The sequence below is a fragment of the Barbatula barbatula genome (assembly GCF_947034865.1).
Source record: "Barbatula barbatula genome assembly, chromosome: 25".
NCBI classification, from domain to species: domain Eukaryota; kingdom Metazoa; phylum Chordata; class Actinopteri; order Cypriniformes; family Nemacheilidae; genus Barbatula; species Barbatula barbatula.
Window position 1 is genome coordinate 12,812,812 of NC_136788.1, and position 21,431 is coordinate 12,834,242.

At 38.4% G+C, this 21,431-nt stretch overlaps 1 protein-coding gene across 1 annotated transcript; it reads left to right on the forward strand.

The window, feature by feature from the left end:
• The first annotated feature begins 632 nt into the window (after nt 1-632).
• Nucleotides 633-20,692, forward strand: LOC306890219 (transmembrane protein 263-B). Its single transcript, XM_079449784.1, has 3 exons — nt 633-781; nt 1,189-1,291; nt 18,927-20,692. Exons 1-3 carry the CDS (start codon nt 776-778, stop codon nt 19,205-19,207), a joined length of 390 nt encoding a protein of 129 aa, XP_079305910.1. The 5' UTR covers nt 633-775; the 3' UTR covers nt 19,208-20,692.
• The last annotated feature ends 739 nt before the right edge of the window (nt 20,693-21,431 follow it).

Sequence of the window (21,431 nt, forward strand, 5' to 3'; positions counted from 1 at the left end):
TAACATAGAATCCCATCGATTTAATTTCCGGCCAATAAAACCCAAATCCACCTCACTCTCACCTCTCGCCCTCTTCTGATGAGCCGATCCATTATTCAGCAGTACGTAAGACAGTTTGTCAGGACTGCCAGTAGAGATAAGGAACGTCTCTCGCCCTTTCTCGTCCGTCATTAAAATCACTGTAATCCTTCGATATAAACCATAGTAATACCCACACACACATAATGCAAATCTGTCTTCCATTAAAAATACATCAGGTCTTAAAACCATAACACAACTCTTGTAGTGTGTTCGGGGCCTCATTCCATTATGATCCATTATGACACATCCCACCAAAAGAACCCAACACATTACCAGCAGAGTACATTACAGATTCCTTAAAAACCAATACAACCCGCATCACAACCAATAAATGCATTAGAATTTCTGCGATGGTCTCTATTGTTGTTGTTTTTATCAACAGGCTTAAATGAGCACATTCTGTATATGTGAAATGTCTGTTCTCAACTAGGGATTGCGTGACCCTTGAAACAATCTTTTGACCTGTAGGAAAAGGCGAGCATAATCGACACACTGCTGCCCCCTACCGGCCACGCGCCCGGTAACACCGCGAACGTTCCGTAAACATCCACGACGTCACTTCCGCTTATTTTCGCCTGCAAAACACGCTGAATTTCATCAGTTCGTGCAAAAGCGTGATTTCCATCCCATAATCGTGTGTTTGATATCCATCAATAGTGAAGCGCGGAGGTGCCCTGTCTGAAACGCCTCAGTCATGAAGGTGAGTGACGGATGGGGTTGTTGTGCTGCTCGGGATGATGCTGTGCCAAACCTGTTATTACCTGTTCTGCACAAACATCCAATGGTGCATGTTGTAAATAAAAAGCAACATTTTATTGCGCAATGCATATGTTTTTAGTTCAGACGGATTCAAATGTGTTTAGGTCGGGTGTGTGTTATCTTATCTTTTGACTGTAATGACATTATAAACAGCTGCAGCTGACAATGACGGTTCTTTTTTATTTCACATGCATCACGATGCAAACTTCATAATGGCATTATACTGTTATATAGTACTGTATAATAAAGCTGTGCATGTTATTTGGGCTGAAATGAATGTAAAATGTATCATTGTTGTTATTATTGTATATATTGTAAGCTATTGCTCGTGTATAATATTACCTTAAGGGCCCCAGTGCAGCAACTGAGGTGATCGAAGAGGATTCTACATCTACGGACCCAAACAATGAAGACGAACTTCCACCTTACCTGCGTGAAGAACCACCCGAGGGTATGTTATGTTTTTTATTGCTTTATTTCATAATGTTTTGTTTAATGTAAGCATGTCATTTGTTCTTGCCAAGTTATTCTAATCTTTATTTCAATGCTTTCTTAAAACATGCTTTTAAGCGTGTAGAAACACTCTAATAGAACTTTCTAGAATCTTTATAAATGTATTTGTCTTTTTTATTTATTTATTGTATTATGGTTATTATACGTACTTATTTTAAAGGCTAAAACAATAGATTTATATTGTTCTAAATTATAACACCTTTTGAATGCTTGATTCTGATTGGCCAGTCGCGACATTCCAGGCGCTGTTATCCCTCAAAACTAATAACAGCCTGTAAGCCGGATACTGCAAATCATTTTGAGAGGGCAAGATTAATATTACACAAATTACAATGAATTATAAATATGTCTTTTAATAACATATACGACATTATTTTTACGAATGGTTAAACCAATTTGCCTTTTCGTGACGTTTGAATATCGTTTCTTACTTTAAAACCGAAAGTAAGAGGCATTTCCTCGTGGAAGGTCTGCATTCGGTAAAAATGAGCTAATCAAATATTTCACATTCACATTTTATGTCCAGTTTTTTCTCATGTGGCAAGTAGCCATGTAATAATTGGGATAATGTACAAGCAGCCGGCTGTTATCGCAATATAAGCCCCTTCTGTGCGATAACAACCGGCTGCCTGTACATTATCCTTTACTTCTAAAAGAAGTGTTTCTAAAAGTGTTTCTATGGTTTCTATTCAATTGTTGGTGTAGTATAGTTAATGTGTAAGTGTACACATGTGTACATCCACTAATATACGAAGTTTATTCAAAGTACTAAAACATACATTTTGTCTTTTTTTCTGAAAACGTTGCAAAGGGTAATTTGTTTGCTGATCCTATTTGGTTTCTAATGCAATATAAGTTATACAATTTAAAGTATGACTCTGTGTTCAAATATATACCGTATATGTACAGTATTTGTAACAAGGATGTTACTCGGATATGTAATTGCGTATTATATAACAAGTATACCATTTGTAAATACATTTTTCATACGTTTTTTTATCATTTCATTAGTTTAGTAAAGTTGCTCTTAGAGTTGGAGTTATACTTTATTCTCCTTGTTACAGGTCCTGGACTTAAAGCTACAACACACAATAAACAATACAATCATTCAAATGCCACGACAATTTGTAAATGTTTAAAATATGAATAGAAACAGGTACGAATTATTTCTTGTACCGACTACCTCTACAGAGTGGAACTCTATAAGACTTGCATGATGGCGGTATTTTATGTATTGGTAAATAAAAAGTGGCTTGGATCACTTACTATATATAGTCTGTGCACTTATTAAAGACCAATAACTCATAAATAGATTGAAGTGATACTTATTCACGTACACCCATATAATTTTCATGGCAATTTGTACAAAATTTGCAAGCTGTGCTTTAGATTTTAATGTAAGATTGCCATACCAAATTTGCATACCATCATTTACCATACTTCCTAAAACTGTTTGATAAAATAACAACATAACAACTAAACCCTGACCTGACCTACCTTGACCAACCTAATTCTTCTTAAAAAATATAATAATATATCATATATAATTGGAATTTTAAACAGAGGTAGTCAATGTCTGTGTTCCAAGTCAATGAGCGATTAATAACCAACCCTGAATACTTGTTGGCATCCGTTTGCTCAATAATATCATTTTAAATGATTACTAGACTGTAATCACCTAATCCTCTTGGGACCTTTCCCCGCATTGACAATAAGCTGATTTGCATTACACCACTGAACAAACTTTCTGATTTCAGATTGTTATTCTGATCTCTTTTGAAGAGACTTAGTATAAAAGTGTCATCAGAGTATTTGATGATATAGTTGTTCTTCAAACAGTCATTCAACATAATAGGAGAGCACACACAACCTTGGGGAACACCAATACTTATTGATTTACCATCAGTATTATTTACCTTAACATACTGAGTGCGATTAGTTAAAAAAGGAAATAGCCACAAAATAATAAAAGGATTCACATTAGTCTTTACAAGCTTCTCCAGAAGTTCTTGTCCTAGTGAACTGCGTGTGTTTGATAAGTGATCCACATAAACTGTGCAGTGCTTTTGGCCTCAAGAACCAAGAAAACACATTAATTTTGTGAACTGTTAATCAGAAGTTGTTTTATTATATGAATAATTGCACAGGCTACCAAATAATACACAATCGTGTTTTTTTCACTGTTGTTGCAGTAAAGTTTAGTTGTCTGCAGAGGGCCACAGTGACTTGCGTTTGACAAAACAAGACTTCATCAGAGAAAGAAAAATCACCCCAGTGTGAAACCTTATTGTCACAGTTGTGTTGCGTGTGAAGTTAATTCACAGATTGTCAAATTGTTTTCCAAAAACCCTGCAGGTTTCCTTTAGTAAACATGGTTTGCAAATCTATACTTGGTATAACTAATATGTGGGCTATTTTAATGCCTTTACTTAGAATGAAACTAGCGTACCTAAACATCTTTAAGTTACACTAGGCTCTTTAGTGCCACACTTTGATCAATGCCTTTCCTTTGTTGTCTGCGTTATTTGATCTTAATGTCCAGGGACACCATCACAAAATAACAAAGCTCTATTGTCCTGACTCTTTATAAACAGTCCATCGGAGGTGTAGGCTCTAATGTCTCCGTATAGCTGGAAACAATCGCTTTAGTTTTAACTGCCCCATTACGTTGCTGTGAATTGCTTTGGGATCCTTGCTGGCGTTTGGCACCCATCTGCGCATCGCAGGTGATTGTGTGATGGCAAATGCCTGTCCTTTGGCTGCCGTCTCATTGCGAAAATAGTTTATTATATCACTAAGATTCTCGCTTTCTTTGCTGCTGGGAATGCACATAAAAGAATCACCGGATCCTTGCTGTGCGCATTAAATTGCTTTGTTCTGATTTGGGGCGTGCGTTTACTGCCAGACACATTTCGGATGATTTTTAGTGGAAATGGCAGTCACAGTGAGTGGCATGTTGTAGGATATGAGTTTGTAGGTTGGGTACACAAGCGTATTGAGCCTGTTCATGAGAATTGTTTGAATCAGCCTTGTTATTGCTGAGCAAATAGCAGGTAGGACTGACATTAAAGCAGACTGATCCTAGATCTGTATTTTAGAAACGTCAAGATCTGCTTTGGGTTTAAAGTCCAGCATAGCGTTTTCTCTGAGGTCCCATTTCTTAAATATGAATGGTTGCCATAACATGTGAAGACACCAGGTGGTCCGTTCCTAAGTTTAGAGGAATAATTCACCCAAAAAGTCTTTCATCATTTGTTTATCCTCATGTCATTCCAAACCGATATGACTTACATTCTTATGCAGAACACAAAAAAAGATTTTTTGAAGAATGTTGGTAACCAAATCTTTCATTACTTTCATTAAATACTTTCATTTTATGCACACAAAACCATTAAGACATTTCTTAAAATATCTTTTCATGATCTATAAAAAATCTATAAAAACTGACTGCATAGCAGGAATGTGACACAGATTTATTAATAATGAGTCAATAAGGCCTATTTATCGGTGTCCATTTGAGCGCCTTTGCGATTTATACACTTTTGCGGTCCATCATTTGAAGTTAAGCCAGACAGCCTAACCCACATGCTTATATTCATGTGGAAAAATACAGCCGAATTGGAGCTATCCTCCCCGAGGCGTGCACACTACAGCAGACAGCGCACAGTTTTTCTTCTGTTGATGCAACATTTACAAGTGATTTTCTTTGCAGGCTGGTGCTGTTACCTCATCTCTAAATGTCAAATGTGAGGACACTTCAAATGAAAGGCAGAGTTGTAATTTTTGGCAAATTACGGGTGCAGAATCCGTTTCACAATTATGTTTTTTGTGTGTTTTAGTGCGGGAAAGCGGCAGCAAAATTCAATCAGGTTTAAATTGTCAAGCTCAGTCAGTGTGATTGCACTTTATTTTCCAAGAGAACAGGCAGAAACTGACGTAAACCTGGGAAACAATGCTGTGGAATCCGATCGTGGCCTAATTTGTGTATTTGTTGCTTTGACGGAATCTTACGCGGACGCAGTTTTTTAGCCATCTAGACCCCATTTAAGTGTTTTTCATGTTCGTGACGTTGTATATTCGGTTGATCAAAGCATATAAATAGATAGCCAGCACTTCTGACAGATGCAATAACCGGTCTGACTGGAAGTGTTGAATACGGAAGTCATTGGTTTTTATAGACTACCTTAGATTATACTGTATATAGCCTTGAGGATTGCCATTGTTTTTATACTCGGTTTGATTGATCTGACAGTTTGAGGGAGGAAATGGCCAACTGCTATGTAGTGTCTGTGACGTCACCCGTATGTCTCTGTGGAGCTATTTTAAAGCTTAAAGTGGGCGGAGCCGGCCGTCGCCATCTTAGCAGCGCATCACTCACGGAAAATCCAAAAAGGGCATAGAGGCGGGACGTGGTTGGAGCTGAGGTGCTGGTTGCTGAAACCACGTGTCACTCAAGTGGCCACACACCTCATTTGCAGAATTGTAAGGCTTAATATAAGTAAACGGGTTGGTTTCAGGCGAGAGATTGGAAGGTTGCCGCTTGGTTAGTTATTACACCAGTGCTTCACAATCTGGGCCGTGGTATTGCTCTGCCTCCAGTGGGTGGTAGCAGTATTGTACGTGAGGGCGTAATTTTTGTAGTAATAAATCATTTTTGAAACAAATGTCGCTTATGTTACATAGTTTGATGTCATTTGGAAATAGTATGCCATGTTATGACATTTAATTGTATTGGCCAAGCAGTGTTGCATGAGTGGTGATGTGTAGTAAAAGAAAAGTGGGATGTTTCGCTCAGTGAGTGTAAGGGAATTGAAAAGGGCACTCAAATACTCTGTTGCTTGGCAACACAAAGTTTGACGCTTCAAATTCTTTCGGAAATATTGAAATTTTGTGTACAAATTAACTTACCAAATTTTGTCTGTGACGTTAGGTTATGAACGCCTAGTACATAATGTATGATGTCTTGATTCGCCACTAAAAGCTGGTGATACTCAATCAATCTCACCATTAAGTTGAAAAGTGCGCCTCAAGTTAATAACGGTCAAAAATTGCGTATTATTGAGTTCTTGCGCTTCTACCCTGTTTGCTTGGAGCCGCCCGTGCTGTTCCATCATCCTGACAGATCCGGTGCATGCGAGCCTCAATTTGATGTGCTGTAAAAGCATGATGGATGGGCCGTCAGCCAGACGAGGCTCCTGGTGCAACGTTCACCTGCGCTTCTGCCTTGCTGTTTTCATTAGGTCCCCGGAGCCCGAGACACAGATCAACATATGCGCTGATCAAACGGCCCAGGCGAGATGATGGATAGTTTCCAGCGTGGAGAGAAGCCTGTGGTTACGTTTTGCGTCTTCAGAATTGTTTATCATCCTAAGTGATGTCTTTAATTAAAGATAGTCAAGCTACGAGAAATTTGAGCCTTGTTGCGTCGAACTACAAAAGGTTTGCGACTGCCGTTGAGACGAATGGAAACGTTAACGGATAACTCTCTCCAGGTATGATAGACCTCCTTGACGGCTAATTGAACTCTGGGTAATTTAGTGTAGATTTTAGAATGCATCTAGTTAATGTCCCAGCCTCTTCAATTGGACAGACTTGGCACGGTGGTGCATTTATTCCATTGCCCGCAAATGTAAGTGCACTTGCTAACCACATCCATCATCATAGATCTAAGTTAAGAACATATGGCCTTTTTTCTGCTGTGTTATTTTGGTATTCCCTGGCTCTCTAAGCCGATGCCCCTGAGCCCTCCGACTTTAATGGTTAGAGATGAATGGAACCTGTCCAGTGTAACAAACAACACATGCATACCAACTATGCACCTAGACACACACGCACACACAAATAGGTTTTGTCAATTTACTCTGGACAGTTGCTGTGGGCACTGTCTGTGAATGTGGGCTTATCATGCTTGTCTGATCACAAGGAGAGATTAGTCACTTGAATGCTTTGTCACAAACCCAAAAAAATATAACGCTTTCTGGCCATTATATGCACAGTCATGCTGGGCGTCTCGCAGACTATGGACAGACACTTGGAAACATCGGAAATAATGCGGATCAGCTGGCTTTACGGCCCACGTTATTATCTGTCACAGCTCAGGCCAGAACGGAGCTTCCCTTAGAACTTTCTCACTCTGGTCTTTGACTGCTCCGGGGTAAACTTTTTCCACTTTGTTTCACAGCATTGTTTGTTTTGTGACTTGCGCACGAGTGTGCGTGTCAGGCATGGAAGGTTATCTGTAAAGGGGACGTATAATGTTTGGAATAAAAGCATATTGATTTTTTTAAATCTATGAGATTAGTGATAAAGTGTCTTTACAGGCCTGCCGAATTGGTTGCTGTGGTAAATGGCATCAACAAGGAAAGTCGTTTTAAAGGTGAGCCAGGTCAAAATGATAAGATTACAAAGCCAAATATATATTTTTTCTGTCGAATAACATGCTACGATAAGTCTCGCGTTAAGAAAGCAAACAGAGCATGTTGAATTTAAGAGGATTTTGTGACAAATAACCAGCTATTTAAATGACCTTTTTTACCTAACCGACATATTGTTTCACGAGCAAGAATGAGATGAGAAACATTAGATAGACATCATTTTAAGAATAAAGATTTGGTGATCTGAAAAAGGTAACGGTAGATTAGGAAAAGCAGAAAAGGAAAAGCTGAATTTGTTACCTTCAAATGGGTAAGTAAAGTTTGCCTCTGATACGAGCAAAATATATTTTTTTCAGAAAGGGAAACATGCATAATGGAGAGTGAAATGACAGCTTGAGTGAATACATCTTTCACCACGGCTGTTTTCAAAGGGCTGACAGTTGCTCTCCACCGGTTGAACAATGAAAAGCAGCAAGAAGTCTACTTACCATCTGTAAATAATGACACTTTATTACAGCTTTCTCTCTCTCTCTCTCTCTCTCTCTCTCTCTCTCTCTCTCTCTCTCTCTCTCTCTCTCTCTCTCTTCATAACTACCTCTTTACTCTCTCTCTCCCCTGACACCTACACTGTGCAACTTGCTGTGGTAAATCGGGACACCACAGATCAGCTTGTAGGCCGACTCAGTAGCCAATAGTACAATCTTTAGTTTTTCTGCTTTCTATAACGTACGCCCTCATTAATATGTATTTCATGCAGTGCAAGGCTACTTCAGGTTTCAAGTTTAGTTGATTTATATAGCACATTTACAACAGCCACAAGGCTGACCAAAGTGCTTTACAATAAAAGACAGCATCATAAAATGAGGAATACAAAAACTGGGACCATAAAGATAAAGCACAGTTATACAAATACTACAATCACAAAAATAAAACACTGATGAAAAATACAATGGGCAAAAATGTAATCCAAATAAGAAGAAGAAAACAAATGAGTTTTTAAAGGAGACTTAAAAATAGGCCGGCGAGGGGCCGTTCTGATCTCTACTGGAAAGTCGCAATTCAGATAAATAGAAGGGTGCGTGATTGTGCAAAGATTTAAAAAAAATAATGCGATTTAAAATGTATTCTGAATTGAACAGGCAGCCAATCAAGGGCCTTCAAAAATCGAGTGGCGTGATCCCTTTCTTTCCTAGGAATCTAGGGGAAGCATTTTGGACCAATTGAAGGCCGGCGAGCTTTTAAGATGCGACAGTATAAAATGTCACAATGATCAAGGCACGATGTAATAAAAGGATGAATACCCAAGTCTTGTCAGTGAGAAAGTGTTTGAGCTTTGCAAGTATTCGGAGCTGATAAAAAAACTGGATCCAACAGCAGTGGAAATTTGTTTGTCGAAATATCTAAAAGATTCCAGATTCTGGACCTGTGAGGACCTGAAAGCTAATACTTATTTTCTGATGGGCCAAAAACAATCACCTCAGTTTTATCATCATTTGAGGATAGAATATTTAGAGATAGCCAGGATTTACCCTCGTCTAAGCAAGATGAGAGAGAAGTCGCGGCCAATGGATCGTTCTTCTTAAAAGGTAAATAGATTTGCGTGTCGTCAGCATAAAAATGAAATGACTCCCTGTTTTTTCTAAAAATGTAGCATTTTTGTAGCATATACAACAAGAATAGCGTGGGGGACATATTCTCCTAGCCTTACCACATATTTATTTTTATTGGATAAAAATGATTGGGACCACTTTAAAACTGTGCCACAGAGACCCACCCAATATTCTAGTCTATTGATTATTATAGAATGGTTACTAGTCTCAAAGGCTGCTGATAAATCGAATAGAACGAGGACAACAGAGAAAAAACAATCTTTTCCAAAACCTTGGAAATAAATGGTAAGGCAGAAATAAGGCGATAATTATGGTCGAGTGAAGGCTTCTTGAGGAGAGGTGTGACATTGGCCACTTTCAAATAAGTAGGAACCACACCAGTTGAAAGACACTTATTAAAAAGGACACTAGGTTCCTAGTTTTTAGCTAGGATGATGAAATAAACCAGAGAGTGAGTTAAGAAATTAACTAGATTTTTTAACTTTAGACTGGTAAAAAATATCATACTTCAAACTTCAGTTCATAGGTTAAAGCCAGTCTTTTTAACCTATGAATTTTATATGAAATATATATTTTACAGTGTACATCTTTTGTAGAAAGCTAAGTTGATTATACTTATAAATGACAATAGATTTTTTTTACAGTGACAAAACTGTATGCTATGGTTGTGTAGTGATTTTTAGATCATTGCGACATGGTTGGCGTGGCCCTCGCTAAACGCTAACATCCCAAGTCTAAAGTGTCCACAAAGTCTCTTATCTCAAAGGGTCTCGCATTCAGTGTCTGTTTTGTTTATTACGTTCATGTCCTAGAGTGATGTGCCAAGTGTGAATAGTTACCCGATTTGTAGAAAAAATAATTCTTTAATTTTTAAGGAAATCTGCATTCCACAAATAATGCTTTCCACAAACAAGTATAAGCTGGTTTTGATATTTACGCCCTTTCGCAAAGCAGAAAGAAAACCGCAGAGAAACTGAAAAAAAGGAAAGAAATAATAAGGTTATTACATGCACGCCTCGCCCCGGTCAGCAAACCTCTCTTTGCCGGGTTGTTGCACACCGCTATCATTGCAAATCCCTGCTCGGCAATACCAAGCATAAACAAAAAAATAAAGGGGGGGGGGAAGGTGGCGCGTTTGCCTGCACTGAATTATTTAAGGTCTTACCTTGACTATTCTACACACCATCTGCTTGATGTATTATTCAATAGACATGCTTAAGGGTGGGATGCCTTAAATGAGCGCTCGGCATTCAATGGTCACAGTCTGTTTCGGGTACAAACATTATGTAGCCAAAACTCTTTGATGTGTGTGATATGAGAAAGCACAATATAAGAGATCTCTACTTTTAAAAGCTTGCCCTTTGATATATTTCTCTATGCTTCAAATTCTAGGTTCTCTGTGTTGCTTTTCGAGATAGTGCGGTCCTCTGTACGCTGCTTCTTTCGGGAGACATTTTACAGAGGATTGACGAGTCTTTTTGAATCCTCAAAGCATCCGTTCTGACTTGAAAAGCAGGACAGGGCAACGCATACTCGGTTCTTCTTCAGTAGACTCAGCGGCAGTGGGTTTTTTCACCGCCATCTGTAGCTACTGAGGTGCAGGCATGTGCCATCCGCCTGTCAATCACACACTTTATAACAGATGAATCCATTAGGGAATATAGATGCTGGTTGAATTATTAGTGATGAATCGGTACTGTTTTTACAAATCTGGTATTACAGAGAAATCGGATGTGAGATCAGTGTCGCAACTCTTAAGATTAAAAATGCAGGCCATGGCAATCTTGAGCTCTTGGTAACTAAAAGTAGAGCCGTTTTATTGTCATGTAACTAAGATTGAACAGTTATCTCTTGGAAGGAATAAGCGTCAGTTTCATTTAGACCTGCCGTTTTGGCGTGCTGTGAACCGCTCCGCAGGAAGCTGAAGCAATAGGTGTCTTAGATAAAGCTGTCTGAGAGAACAGATTGACTGTTTTAAAGGAACAGTTCAACAAAAATGAAAAATCTGTTATTTTCCCCAATTCTCCAAATACGTATTTTCTTTCTTCTGTAGAACACAATATGAGATCTTTTTTTAGAGGCGCTGCAAAAAGGAGCGATGAAAATGGATGGAAAAAAGCTACAATAGCTCATCTTTTGGCAGTTTTTTCTTGTTAATAGTAGATGGTGAACATTCTTGTGCTTTTGCTGAAACAGCTTGTCGTGTCTCATTGGCTTTCTACTTATTTAAAGAAATAGTTACCCCGAAACTCATTTACTCACCCCGAAGCTGATCCAAACCATTTATCACGCTTTCTTCTGTGAAACACTGAAGAGTACAATTTTAAAGGAATATAATAAAAGTAAATAGCGACTGGGCTTTCCATGCTCCAAATTACTAAAAAAACATGATGAAAGTGTCATAGATAAAGTCGATACTATAATAAGGCTTCTAAAGGCATATGATTGCTTTTTGTGAGAAACGGTCTGAAGTCGATAATACTTTATTTTAGTCGTTTTGGAGCTTGACAGCCCAAGTCACCATTTACTTTCTCCGTATGGAAGAGAGCGGCAAGTACGGGGCTGCAAAACACGAGGGCGAGTAGTAAATCATGATAGAATTGTCATTTTTCGGTGAACTGCTTCAAGTCATTTGGTCTCAGTTGCAGTTGATGCCTTCCTTGGTTGGATTTTCATGCTAGCTGTTAAAAAATGTATTTCTCCCAATAGAAAAGCTTGAAGCTCTGGCTCCATTAGTAAGTATTTTCTCCAAAAAGTCGTAGTCGTGATTGACTTTGATGGAAAGCGTTTACATAACAGTCTGTTCTCCTTAGTTCGGTTGATGACTCATCCACACAGATACAGATTTTACATCCACAGTTTCTCATGAGACGCCATGCAGAGCCACGCAGATTGAATTACATGCGATACAAAAAACATTGTGTCCAGTGAGCGATGATATTGAGCAATTGTTGTTCAAGCTTGTCCAAGGCATCTATTCATAAGCAGCGGCTTTTGTGTTTCCAAAAAGGCTACGCTTGTGAATTTTTTAAATTTTTGTTAGGATTTTCAAGGCGACACCTGTGGACTTCTCTCCCGAGCTCACTGAAGTGACCGAGCTGGCATTTAAAATAACACAATGGGCCTTGCCATCAATATAAATATCGAAGGCGAACGACACCGATGACTCACTTGCACACATTATCAGATCCCAGCGCGCTGTTTGGTGGGAAAATGCTTTTTTATCGTTAACTGAAGGTAACAAACGCACATTGGCAGGACCGGGATGAATATACGCAAAGGTTCCAGTTTCATGTGTGTCGCTCCCAATAGGTCAGACACAGATGAGCTGCGCACCCGGTGGAAGCATTGACCTTTTCAATAAGTGGTTCACGGGTGGTTATTTATTTATTTAATGCAGATGTATCAGGGAAATGGGGAAAGGCTACATTTCAGCGAGGTTCTTGTCAGTCCCATAATTGCCAGCGCTTGCCATTGAACAGAGCTTGTAATTATTGCAACGTTGACGTTCTCACATAGGTGGTCTTTGCGAAGGTGACTCATTGCGTTTTTGAAGGCCTATCTGGGCTTTTTTGAATGCTTGAGTATTAAAAAATGAATTAATTCATTTTTGTTCTACTGCGCAGATTTATGTCTGTTTATTGTTTGTGTAATGTTTGATAGATCACTGGGAGTGTGTTGGTTCGATTCCCAGGGAACACATACTGAAAAAAACATGAATGTTCGAAATGTAGTTTTGGATAATCGTCCACCAAATGCATAAATGACAGAAATGCACTCCTGAGTGTTAAGCTTTTGAGTGTTTAATACAAAAACTAAGACGGAAACCCTTGCAAATTAGCCATTGTCTTCTGGATCGCATACAAACAAATATTTAGCGACAACATTTAAATGTTGTTATCACTTTAGTTTGCAGTGTGTACGTGGCCATGCCTCCTGCGCTAACACCATGTCCGACAAGGTCCAACAGTAATTCAGTACATTTCCTTCCAGCTCTTTCTCTCAAAACCTCATTTTAACTTGACCCTTCATTGTATTTTACCCCTGGCAACTCGGGCACAGGGATTAAAAATAGAGACCTCAGCAGGGAAGGGGCCGACACGGTTCTTGTTGGCGCGAGGAGAGGAGCGGTGGAGAACTGAATCCCGCTGGGGGTTTTTATCACTGGGGAAGGTCCGATTACCCCCCTCCCTTTTCTTGCTCTTTCGTATTTCTTGTACTCGCTCGCTGTAAATCTCACTGCCAAGTGAGGAGAACAATATTTTCACCATTATTTCTCGGCACTACAGAGAGATAATGCGGGTATTGATACGGACCCGTAAATTTACAGAGGCGACAGATTTACGCCGGAGGCTGGCAGCCCACCTCTCGTTCAGGAACATGTTCGGCTTTGATTGGTCGGGAATGGATTCTTGGCTATCCAATTCAGCTTAGGTCAGGCGGGTCTAAATCAAAACGACTATATCGGCGGGTTTTAAAGAGATGACAGTTTGGTACATACAGTGGGCTCAATACTACACTAATATGTTTCCCCATCATACCTGATGCACGACACTAGGTACAACATGCTGCTGGTACTTGTTAGGTTCTTGATTTTTGTGAACCAGACAAAACACAGGGTAAGATTTTGTATCACACCCTTAAAGTTTGGGACTGTTTGTGCTAGGGGTATAATACTTTTAATAATGTGACTTGTAAGGGAAAGGTGTGGTTTAGCTTTATTAAGCAATTACAACAAAAGAGTTTCACTGGGTGTGTAACAAAATGTTTAATTCTTTCATCATTTACTCACCCTCATGCACTGTAATTCCAAACTTTATGGCTTTCTTTCTTATGCAGAAGATAAAGAACGTTTGTAACCAACAACACTGACCTCCATTGACTTCCATTGTATGGACACAAAATCACTGAGACAAGAAAATCGTATTTTGTGTTCAACATAAGAAAGTCATACAGGTTTTGAACAACATAGGGTGAATATTTGTATCTCCGAAAAGCCTACCTTTCATTTAAAGAAAGTAAACAAAGTAATATTTTGTACCCCCAAGTTTTATAACTTTAACTCAAGAGACAACTTTACAACCTATTTGAGCATGTTCTTCCTTTTATAAAACAGACCCGACTGAGTGGATTCCTGGGAAAAAAACGCATTATCTGTCTCATCCGTTCGTTCTCAAGCGTTATCTCAATTCTCTGCTTTTTGGTTTGCGAATGCAGCTTTTTCTGTGTTATCGTAAGGTCTTATTTGCTGCTGTCCTCGGCAGGATTATAACACTGCGTTCAGGGCAGAGTGCAGGCAGCGCTGGAACCTATGCGAACGTTCAAGTGCGTCTAGATAATTTTCTCCGCTCGGTCGGCGTACCGTTGAGACCACTTATCTCGCTCCAGGTTGCTCTGTATGGATCCTATCGCGAGCCCTCTTCAACCCAAAACTGTATGTATCTAGGAAAGCTGCAAGCTAAATTGATGTTTAGAATGATTTAGAAGGACTTCCACAATCCCTTGTGTACAATGTCAAAAAAAGGACAGAGACAGGGGTCAAAATCATTCCTTATTCTGTTGTACGACCATTGAACAGAATAAGATTTAGTGTCTTATTAATATCGATTTTCAAACTTGAGGCGACAGATTTGGCTCCTTGAATTGTTTTGGTTTGTTATCTGTCAGGTACCACAGAACCAGCACAACTCCACGGTTCTTTGAATACTCGTGGCTCTTAGAAACACATGGGAAATACTCCATACTGCCTTTGAATGTTTATTTAACTGTCAAAGTGAGTACAGTAACCTTTGTTCCGGCCTTGTAGAGTGGGTTTTTAGCCACTAATGCAAGCCCTCCACAGAGCCCGGCTGCCCTCTGAAACACTAACATGCCTTAGAATATCTTAACCTTTTCATCAAAGCCTTCAAATGTCACTGTTCTCTTTCCTGCATTTGAAGAGAAATTGACATTTTCTCTTTGCTATAGAATTGGATTGATATAGAAGGTTCCTGTCAAAAATAATAAATTGGTCATTTCTTCAATAAAATGAAGTGGGGGTCGGTGTATTATAGCTTTTGTGGCATGCTGGGATGGATGGTAATTCCTTTAACTGTGCAAAGGATTTGGAGTGGTATTGGTAGAAATGATGTATTAACAATTAAGAAATACATGGGACATGAAATAAATAAAAAATAATAAAATATTTCACCAAAATGGAAAATGCATTCATCATTTATACACCCTCATTTTGAAGACTGTTGGTAACCAAACAACACAGGACACATTGACGTCCATTTATGGACCCAAGACCACTGAGACATCTCAAAATATATTTTGTGTTCCGGTTTTGAACCCATAAATAAATGTTGACTTTTTATCTGGGTGAACAACCCCTTTAAACTGTCCCGCGACGCTGTGAAACACCAAATACAATTTCAGCTCGCCCTAAAATTGCTTTTACAATGGAAATCTATAGTACATGTATGGCAGTTGGCATGAGACTAGTGTGAATTATCTTAAAAATGTCTTTACAAATATATTGAATTTGTCAACATTTAATGACTCCTTAAACCTAATAACGTTCGCTCGATTGCCGCAGAGATACAGAAAGCGACGTGACCATCTGCAAAAGTAGGTTACTGTGTATGTATATGGAGCAAATGCTTCCCAAAGGTATTGCGTTGAAAGAATCATCCCAGTCCAGGATGCCGAATGTTCAAAACACCATCAGGTGTTGCTTCTGTATCCCATTTATGTTGCCACAATACATTTCATAGACATTGTTGTCACACGGTGTTGTTGATGACAATAATTCAATATTTGCTTGCAAACTCTACGGACAGGAGGTAATCTATAATAAAGGTTTATAAGAACCCTCTGATAAACAAGCCATGTATGTGTCCTCTTAATTTGACCTCTTGAATTTGAACTTGGAGTCACAAAATGGCAGTGTAACAGACACGGTTGGGTATCATGCAACTGTGTCATAACGCCTTATAGGGCTGTGGAATTAATCTAAGTAATCGTCAATTTTGGCCTTCATCAATTACAAAATCTAAATAATCGAGGTAAACGATTATTGTGCCGCATTCCATTTAGCAAGGATTCTCTCTTTTCTTGTAGTATAAATCCACAGCGCACACCTTTCTGTACAGTGGTTCAGCGGTGCTATTTCTTTACATTTATTTTTCAGTTAAATTCAGAGTTTAAAAGCCAAGTTTTTTTATTTTCTATGTGAGCAATGGGGGATCTCAATATTGGCCAAAATAACGCCTGTTATCCACAGTGTTATACAGTATGTGTGAAAACTGGAATTTATGAAATACTGTTTAAAACACTCATACAACAGTTGCAGTCAGTTTTTGCAAAAGTAAGAATACATTACTGAATGATTTGCACGTAATTTAGTTTGACTTGCGTTTCACGAAGGCGCACACACAGAGCTAAATATACGCAAAACGTCAATTTGCCACAATGTAAGAAGAGATTTCCAATTCGCCTGTCGTATGAATGGAACAATTAACGTTAGAATGAGTTTCAGAGCGATTAACATAGAAATTGCTTGTCATGTAAATGCTACAGTACGCATAATGATTATTATTACTATTCACGCAGAAATATTCTCATCGTGGCTCATGAAAAAGAGCCAAAAGAACTGTGAATTTGTTCTTGTTATGATTTTGAACAAAAGCCATGTACTTGAAGTTGTGTATTCCTTCTTTCATTGTCCTAGTTAAAGCTTCGGAAACAATGCCACACGAATGTCAATTAAAAAATAATCATATTTCTGTTTTTTTCATAAATATGCTTCACTGATTTCACTCAGTCAAGCTTAATGCGCAAATGGAATATTTCTGAAAGTACCGCAGCGCCTTGAGGTTTCACACCGTGGAAAACGTAATTGCCTCTCCCCAGGCCCCCACGCCAAAAGCTCGTACTTAATTGCACGAGCGGATGGGAAACTTACACTGTGGAGTTGTAAGTTTCCCACCAACGCCGTCCGTTACCCATCATTATCATTGACCACCTCCACTGCTTTGAATCTTCTCATTTAGGGGGATAAATACACACCTCTCCTCACTAAAAATATGCCTGGAATCAATATTTAACCAATTTCTACACTTCATTACCCGAGTTATTCTTGCTTAATATTGAGTTTCTCATACCACACCGGGTCCCTGAGGAATATCACCCTGTCGCATTTCTAAAGCGTTTCACAGCAGGGATGTTTTTGTTAACCTCAGCGTGTGCCCGTTATCGGTTATGTGCGTGCACATCCTCGCGCGTGTCAACTACACGTGGGTTGACTTTGAGTGTTTCGCGAGCACGCTGAAATTTTCCCACCGCCGTCCCGAGAGACTCATCTGAAGATGAGCTGCTTGTCATTCACCGGCTACTCTGTGGAGCATTGATTCACGGGGGAACTAATCAAGCAACCCAGGCACTCGGTCCTTGACAGTATTGATTGAATGTAAAAGATATAATTTCTGTTCGTAGTCCACAGAGGATTGCGGGGTGTGTAAATGCTAGTTGTCCAGAGGAAGAGTCTTTTTTTCTTGTATTCTGCAAGATGAACAGCAGTAGGGGAAGATGATGCCGCGTGTCGGAGAGCATATCATCTAGAGGATTACTCAGCGTGTCACGCTTGTAGATGTGTGCTGATTTTAGATTGCTCCCCTGAAGCTTTCAGGTTCACTTAACATCGGGGAGATAGAAAAGCAATCCTACATACTGTAAATACTATTATTTTTCAGAGAATGTCTTGAAACGCTTCATTTCTAAATCATGGCTTTTAGGAACGAGTTGCGTAATGTTTTTTCTGACAACTTATGCAATGCTGAAGTGTTTTGTGTGGATTTTATTGCATTAATATGGGAAGTTATTCTTTTGGTGTTGCAAGGATGACTTGTCCTCTACGAGTCTCTATGAGAGAGCTTTGATGTTTTTATCCCTAAGTATCTGTATAACTAAAAAGGTAACAATGTGATTTTTAGAGATAAAAAATATTTATTACCATTTACCTTATTTAGGGATAAAAATAAGTACAGTAATAATAAACAAATTGCGCTAAAATGTAACCGGGATATTGTTCCAGAAGTTTATATATTACTGGATAATTTAATGATTATAACATTTAAAAGAAATATTAAAATGTACTCTTATTTAGGGGTAAAAATAATTTAAATGTTTTAATGTAACACTAAAATGTAACTATTGTATTTAACGTTCCCATAGTTACATTTTATAAGGAAAATTTACTGTAATTCAACCTATTTTGGAGCGAAAAAATTATACAAAACATAACTAAATAATAATATTGCTAAAAAGTGTAACTATTGGACTTTCCGTTCCCATAGTTGCATTTCTAGCGATAAAAATGATTTAGCATTATTGAACTTATTACTTTACCAAGTGAAAATCACAAGTTCAGTTGTTAATGAAAGTGATGGTTAACACGTTTGAAAAAACTGTCAACAATATTTCTGTTACACAAACAAAGTTTTCTATCAGTGGCGAGCATTTTTCCACGAGTGAACAGCAGTGCTATGAAAGTTTTGTAACACTGTAAAAACCCGTTTACACTTCTGACGAGTCTAATCTTTTTCAGACTTGGAAAAGGATCACCCTAAAAATGAAGCAGGCGTCGTCTGGAGAGTTACGGGCGGACTGTTTAACCTCACCAAGGGAGCGGTGGGCGCCACACTCGGGGGAGTGGCCTGGGTGGGCTGCAAGAGCTTTGAGCTTACCAAGACGGCCGTGACGAGCGTTCCCGCAGCTGGAGTGGGATTGGTTAAAGGCGGTGTCTCCGTGGTAACGGGAGGGGTCGGGGCAGTGGGCTCTGCAGTGGCCGGTAAAGTTACACCAAAGAAAAAAGACAAGTCGGATTAGATTGTCTGCTCTCTCCCACCCTCCGTCTGATTCAGTGTGGTGATGGATGTCTGAGTGGTTTGTTCTCACGTTCAAGGGGCTTGGAAAGCAAGTAGCAGATTCATTTAGCCCTTTGGGAAAAGTGCTGTTTTACATGTATCTTTGAACAATCGTTCCTTAGTTAGTGTATTGCAGAATATCAGCACCAACACAATTTGACCAACATTAGAAAGTTGCTAATATGTGGGATCTTTTGTTTGTTTTTAATTTAATTGTTTGTCTGAATTATCGGTACAGAGAAACGTTTATTTTTAAGGTCGAAGAGGGATATCAAACATATTCTATAAAACCTTCATGAAACTTAAATCGTTTTTTGGTTTAGGATTAAATGTTACCCTTTAGTACTTGGGTACATTTCAAACACTCCACACAAACACAATAGCTCATTTCTGTATTCAAGACAAGCACATGTCACATTTCCTAGAATTGTGAGCAAGTATTATTATTATTATTTAATTGAATATGTATAGATTACCCATTTAATAATGTGGGATATAGACTATGTACTTTTCTAATGCTCTTTTGTTCGACATTGGCCATGTCAAACAAGCTTTATATAGGTAACCGTGCAGCTTCTACAGATTTCATTTGGCTATATTATTTTATTTTATAAAGCACACATTTTCATCTAGATCATGGTCATTTCTCAATGGCAGCGATTCAAGCTGTTTGTTTGCTATAGTTTTTACCTTGAAAAAAATGCATCATAAATGATGAGTCTCCTGTGTGGATGGTCAATTTGCTATGACAAGACATTGAAATTGAATCTGTTTCCAGGAAACAAGCGCCTGGAAAATAAATGACTACAGTCTGAAAAGGATGCTTCAGACGGAAACAAACGTGGCTTAAAAAACTCCACATTTTCTTCAGTCCATCTAAAAAGCTTTTTTAAAAAGACGACATTCTTATTTTGTGAAGCATCACTTACAGCTTATTTGAGATGTTGTTTTAATGGCCGTACATGTGCCTGAATGTCTTGGGAGTTGTAAAAGCTTACCGTGGAATGTTTCAGAACACTACGAAATAACCACAGATGTATTTCCTGCTTTATATTTACTGCTGTTTACATAATAGAGCTATCACAGTTGGAAATCGTGCAACTTGAGTATTTGTTCCTGTGTTTTTTCACAGCGTTTGTCTCATTTTTATTTATGCATCTCAAATGGCGTATTATTATAGTGTTGCAATGCATGCATGAAGCTCAAGCTTTCACTGTACAACATGCTGTGTAACTCAAAACATGCTGTTAATTGTGACTGTATTTTTCATTTTTATATTTAGTTTTTTTTCCTGTCCTGTTTTTGCTTTCATACTTTCCTGTAGGTACCCTCGTCTTGAAGATGCTGTTATAAATTGGACTTTTAAGACCAAGTAGATTTTGTCTATAATAGAACTATTTTTGCTAAATTGATGCTGTATTCTACAAAATAAAACATTCTGTATTTTAGACCAGTTTGGGAGTTTCTTTTTTCTTAGTGAGACATTCTTTTGTTCGGTATGAGCAAAGACAAGAATAGATTTGAATATCACACCGGTCTGGCACCGGTACAGGTGGAGATATTTCAAAACCATTGATCCAATTTCATTTTTAGCTACAATCATTTATATAACATTAAACACACTGGAATGCATTAGTAAACTGGATCTGGATTACATAAGCAGTTTATACAAAGTAAGTGGCCACATAATTTAGGTCACATGGTAAAATGATCATTTTATTGGTGTTTCACTCTTGCAAGAGAAGCATTTTAACAGAATTGATTTCTATACATGTGATTATAAAATATGTTGTAAGTAGATATGCAATACAATATTTCTCAATTTTTTTCATGACATATATTAAAATATATGTTTTAATTTTTCTGAATGTTATTAACAATATTATAACTATTATTCAAGATTGAACATCAAACTGTGGATGTTTTTTAACTTTTCACCGATTGTTGGCCGATATCTCTGTGCATCTCTAGCTGCAAGATAAGAGATGTTTTCCACATATTCTCTCACAACAGCTTGCTATAGCTTCATTGGATTTGGACTCTTGAGTCCATTTCATGCTATTTGGAGTTCTGTGTACAGCTGTCATTGTCCGGTATGGGCAGGTGCTCATAAACCGTGGTCTTTACACGGCATACTGAATCAGCACAAAAATTTATAGAGTCACTCAGGTGTTTTATCTGCAAAA

Excerpts from the sequence above, each read along its gene's own strand:
- LOC306890219 (XM_079449784.1), top strand. Across the intron at positions 1,292-18,926 it reads GCGTGAAGAACCACCCGAGG|ACTTGGAAAAGGATCACCCT; the intron begins GTATGTTATGTT and ends AATCTTTTTCAG.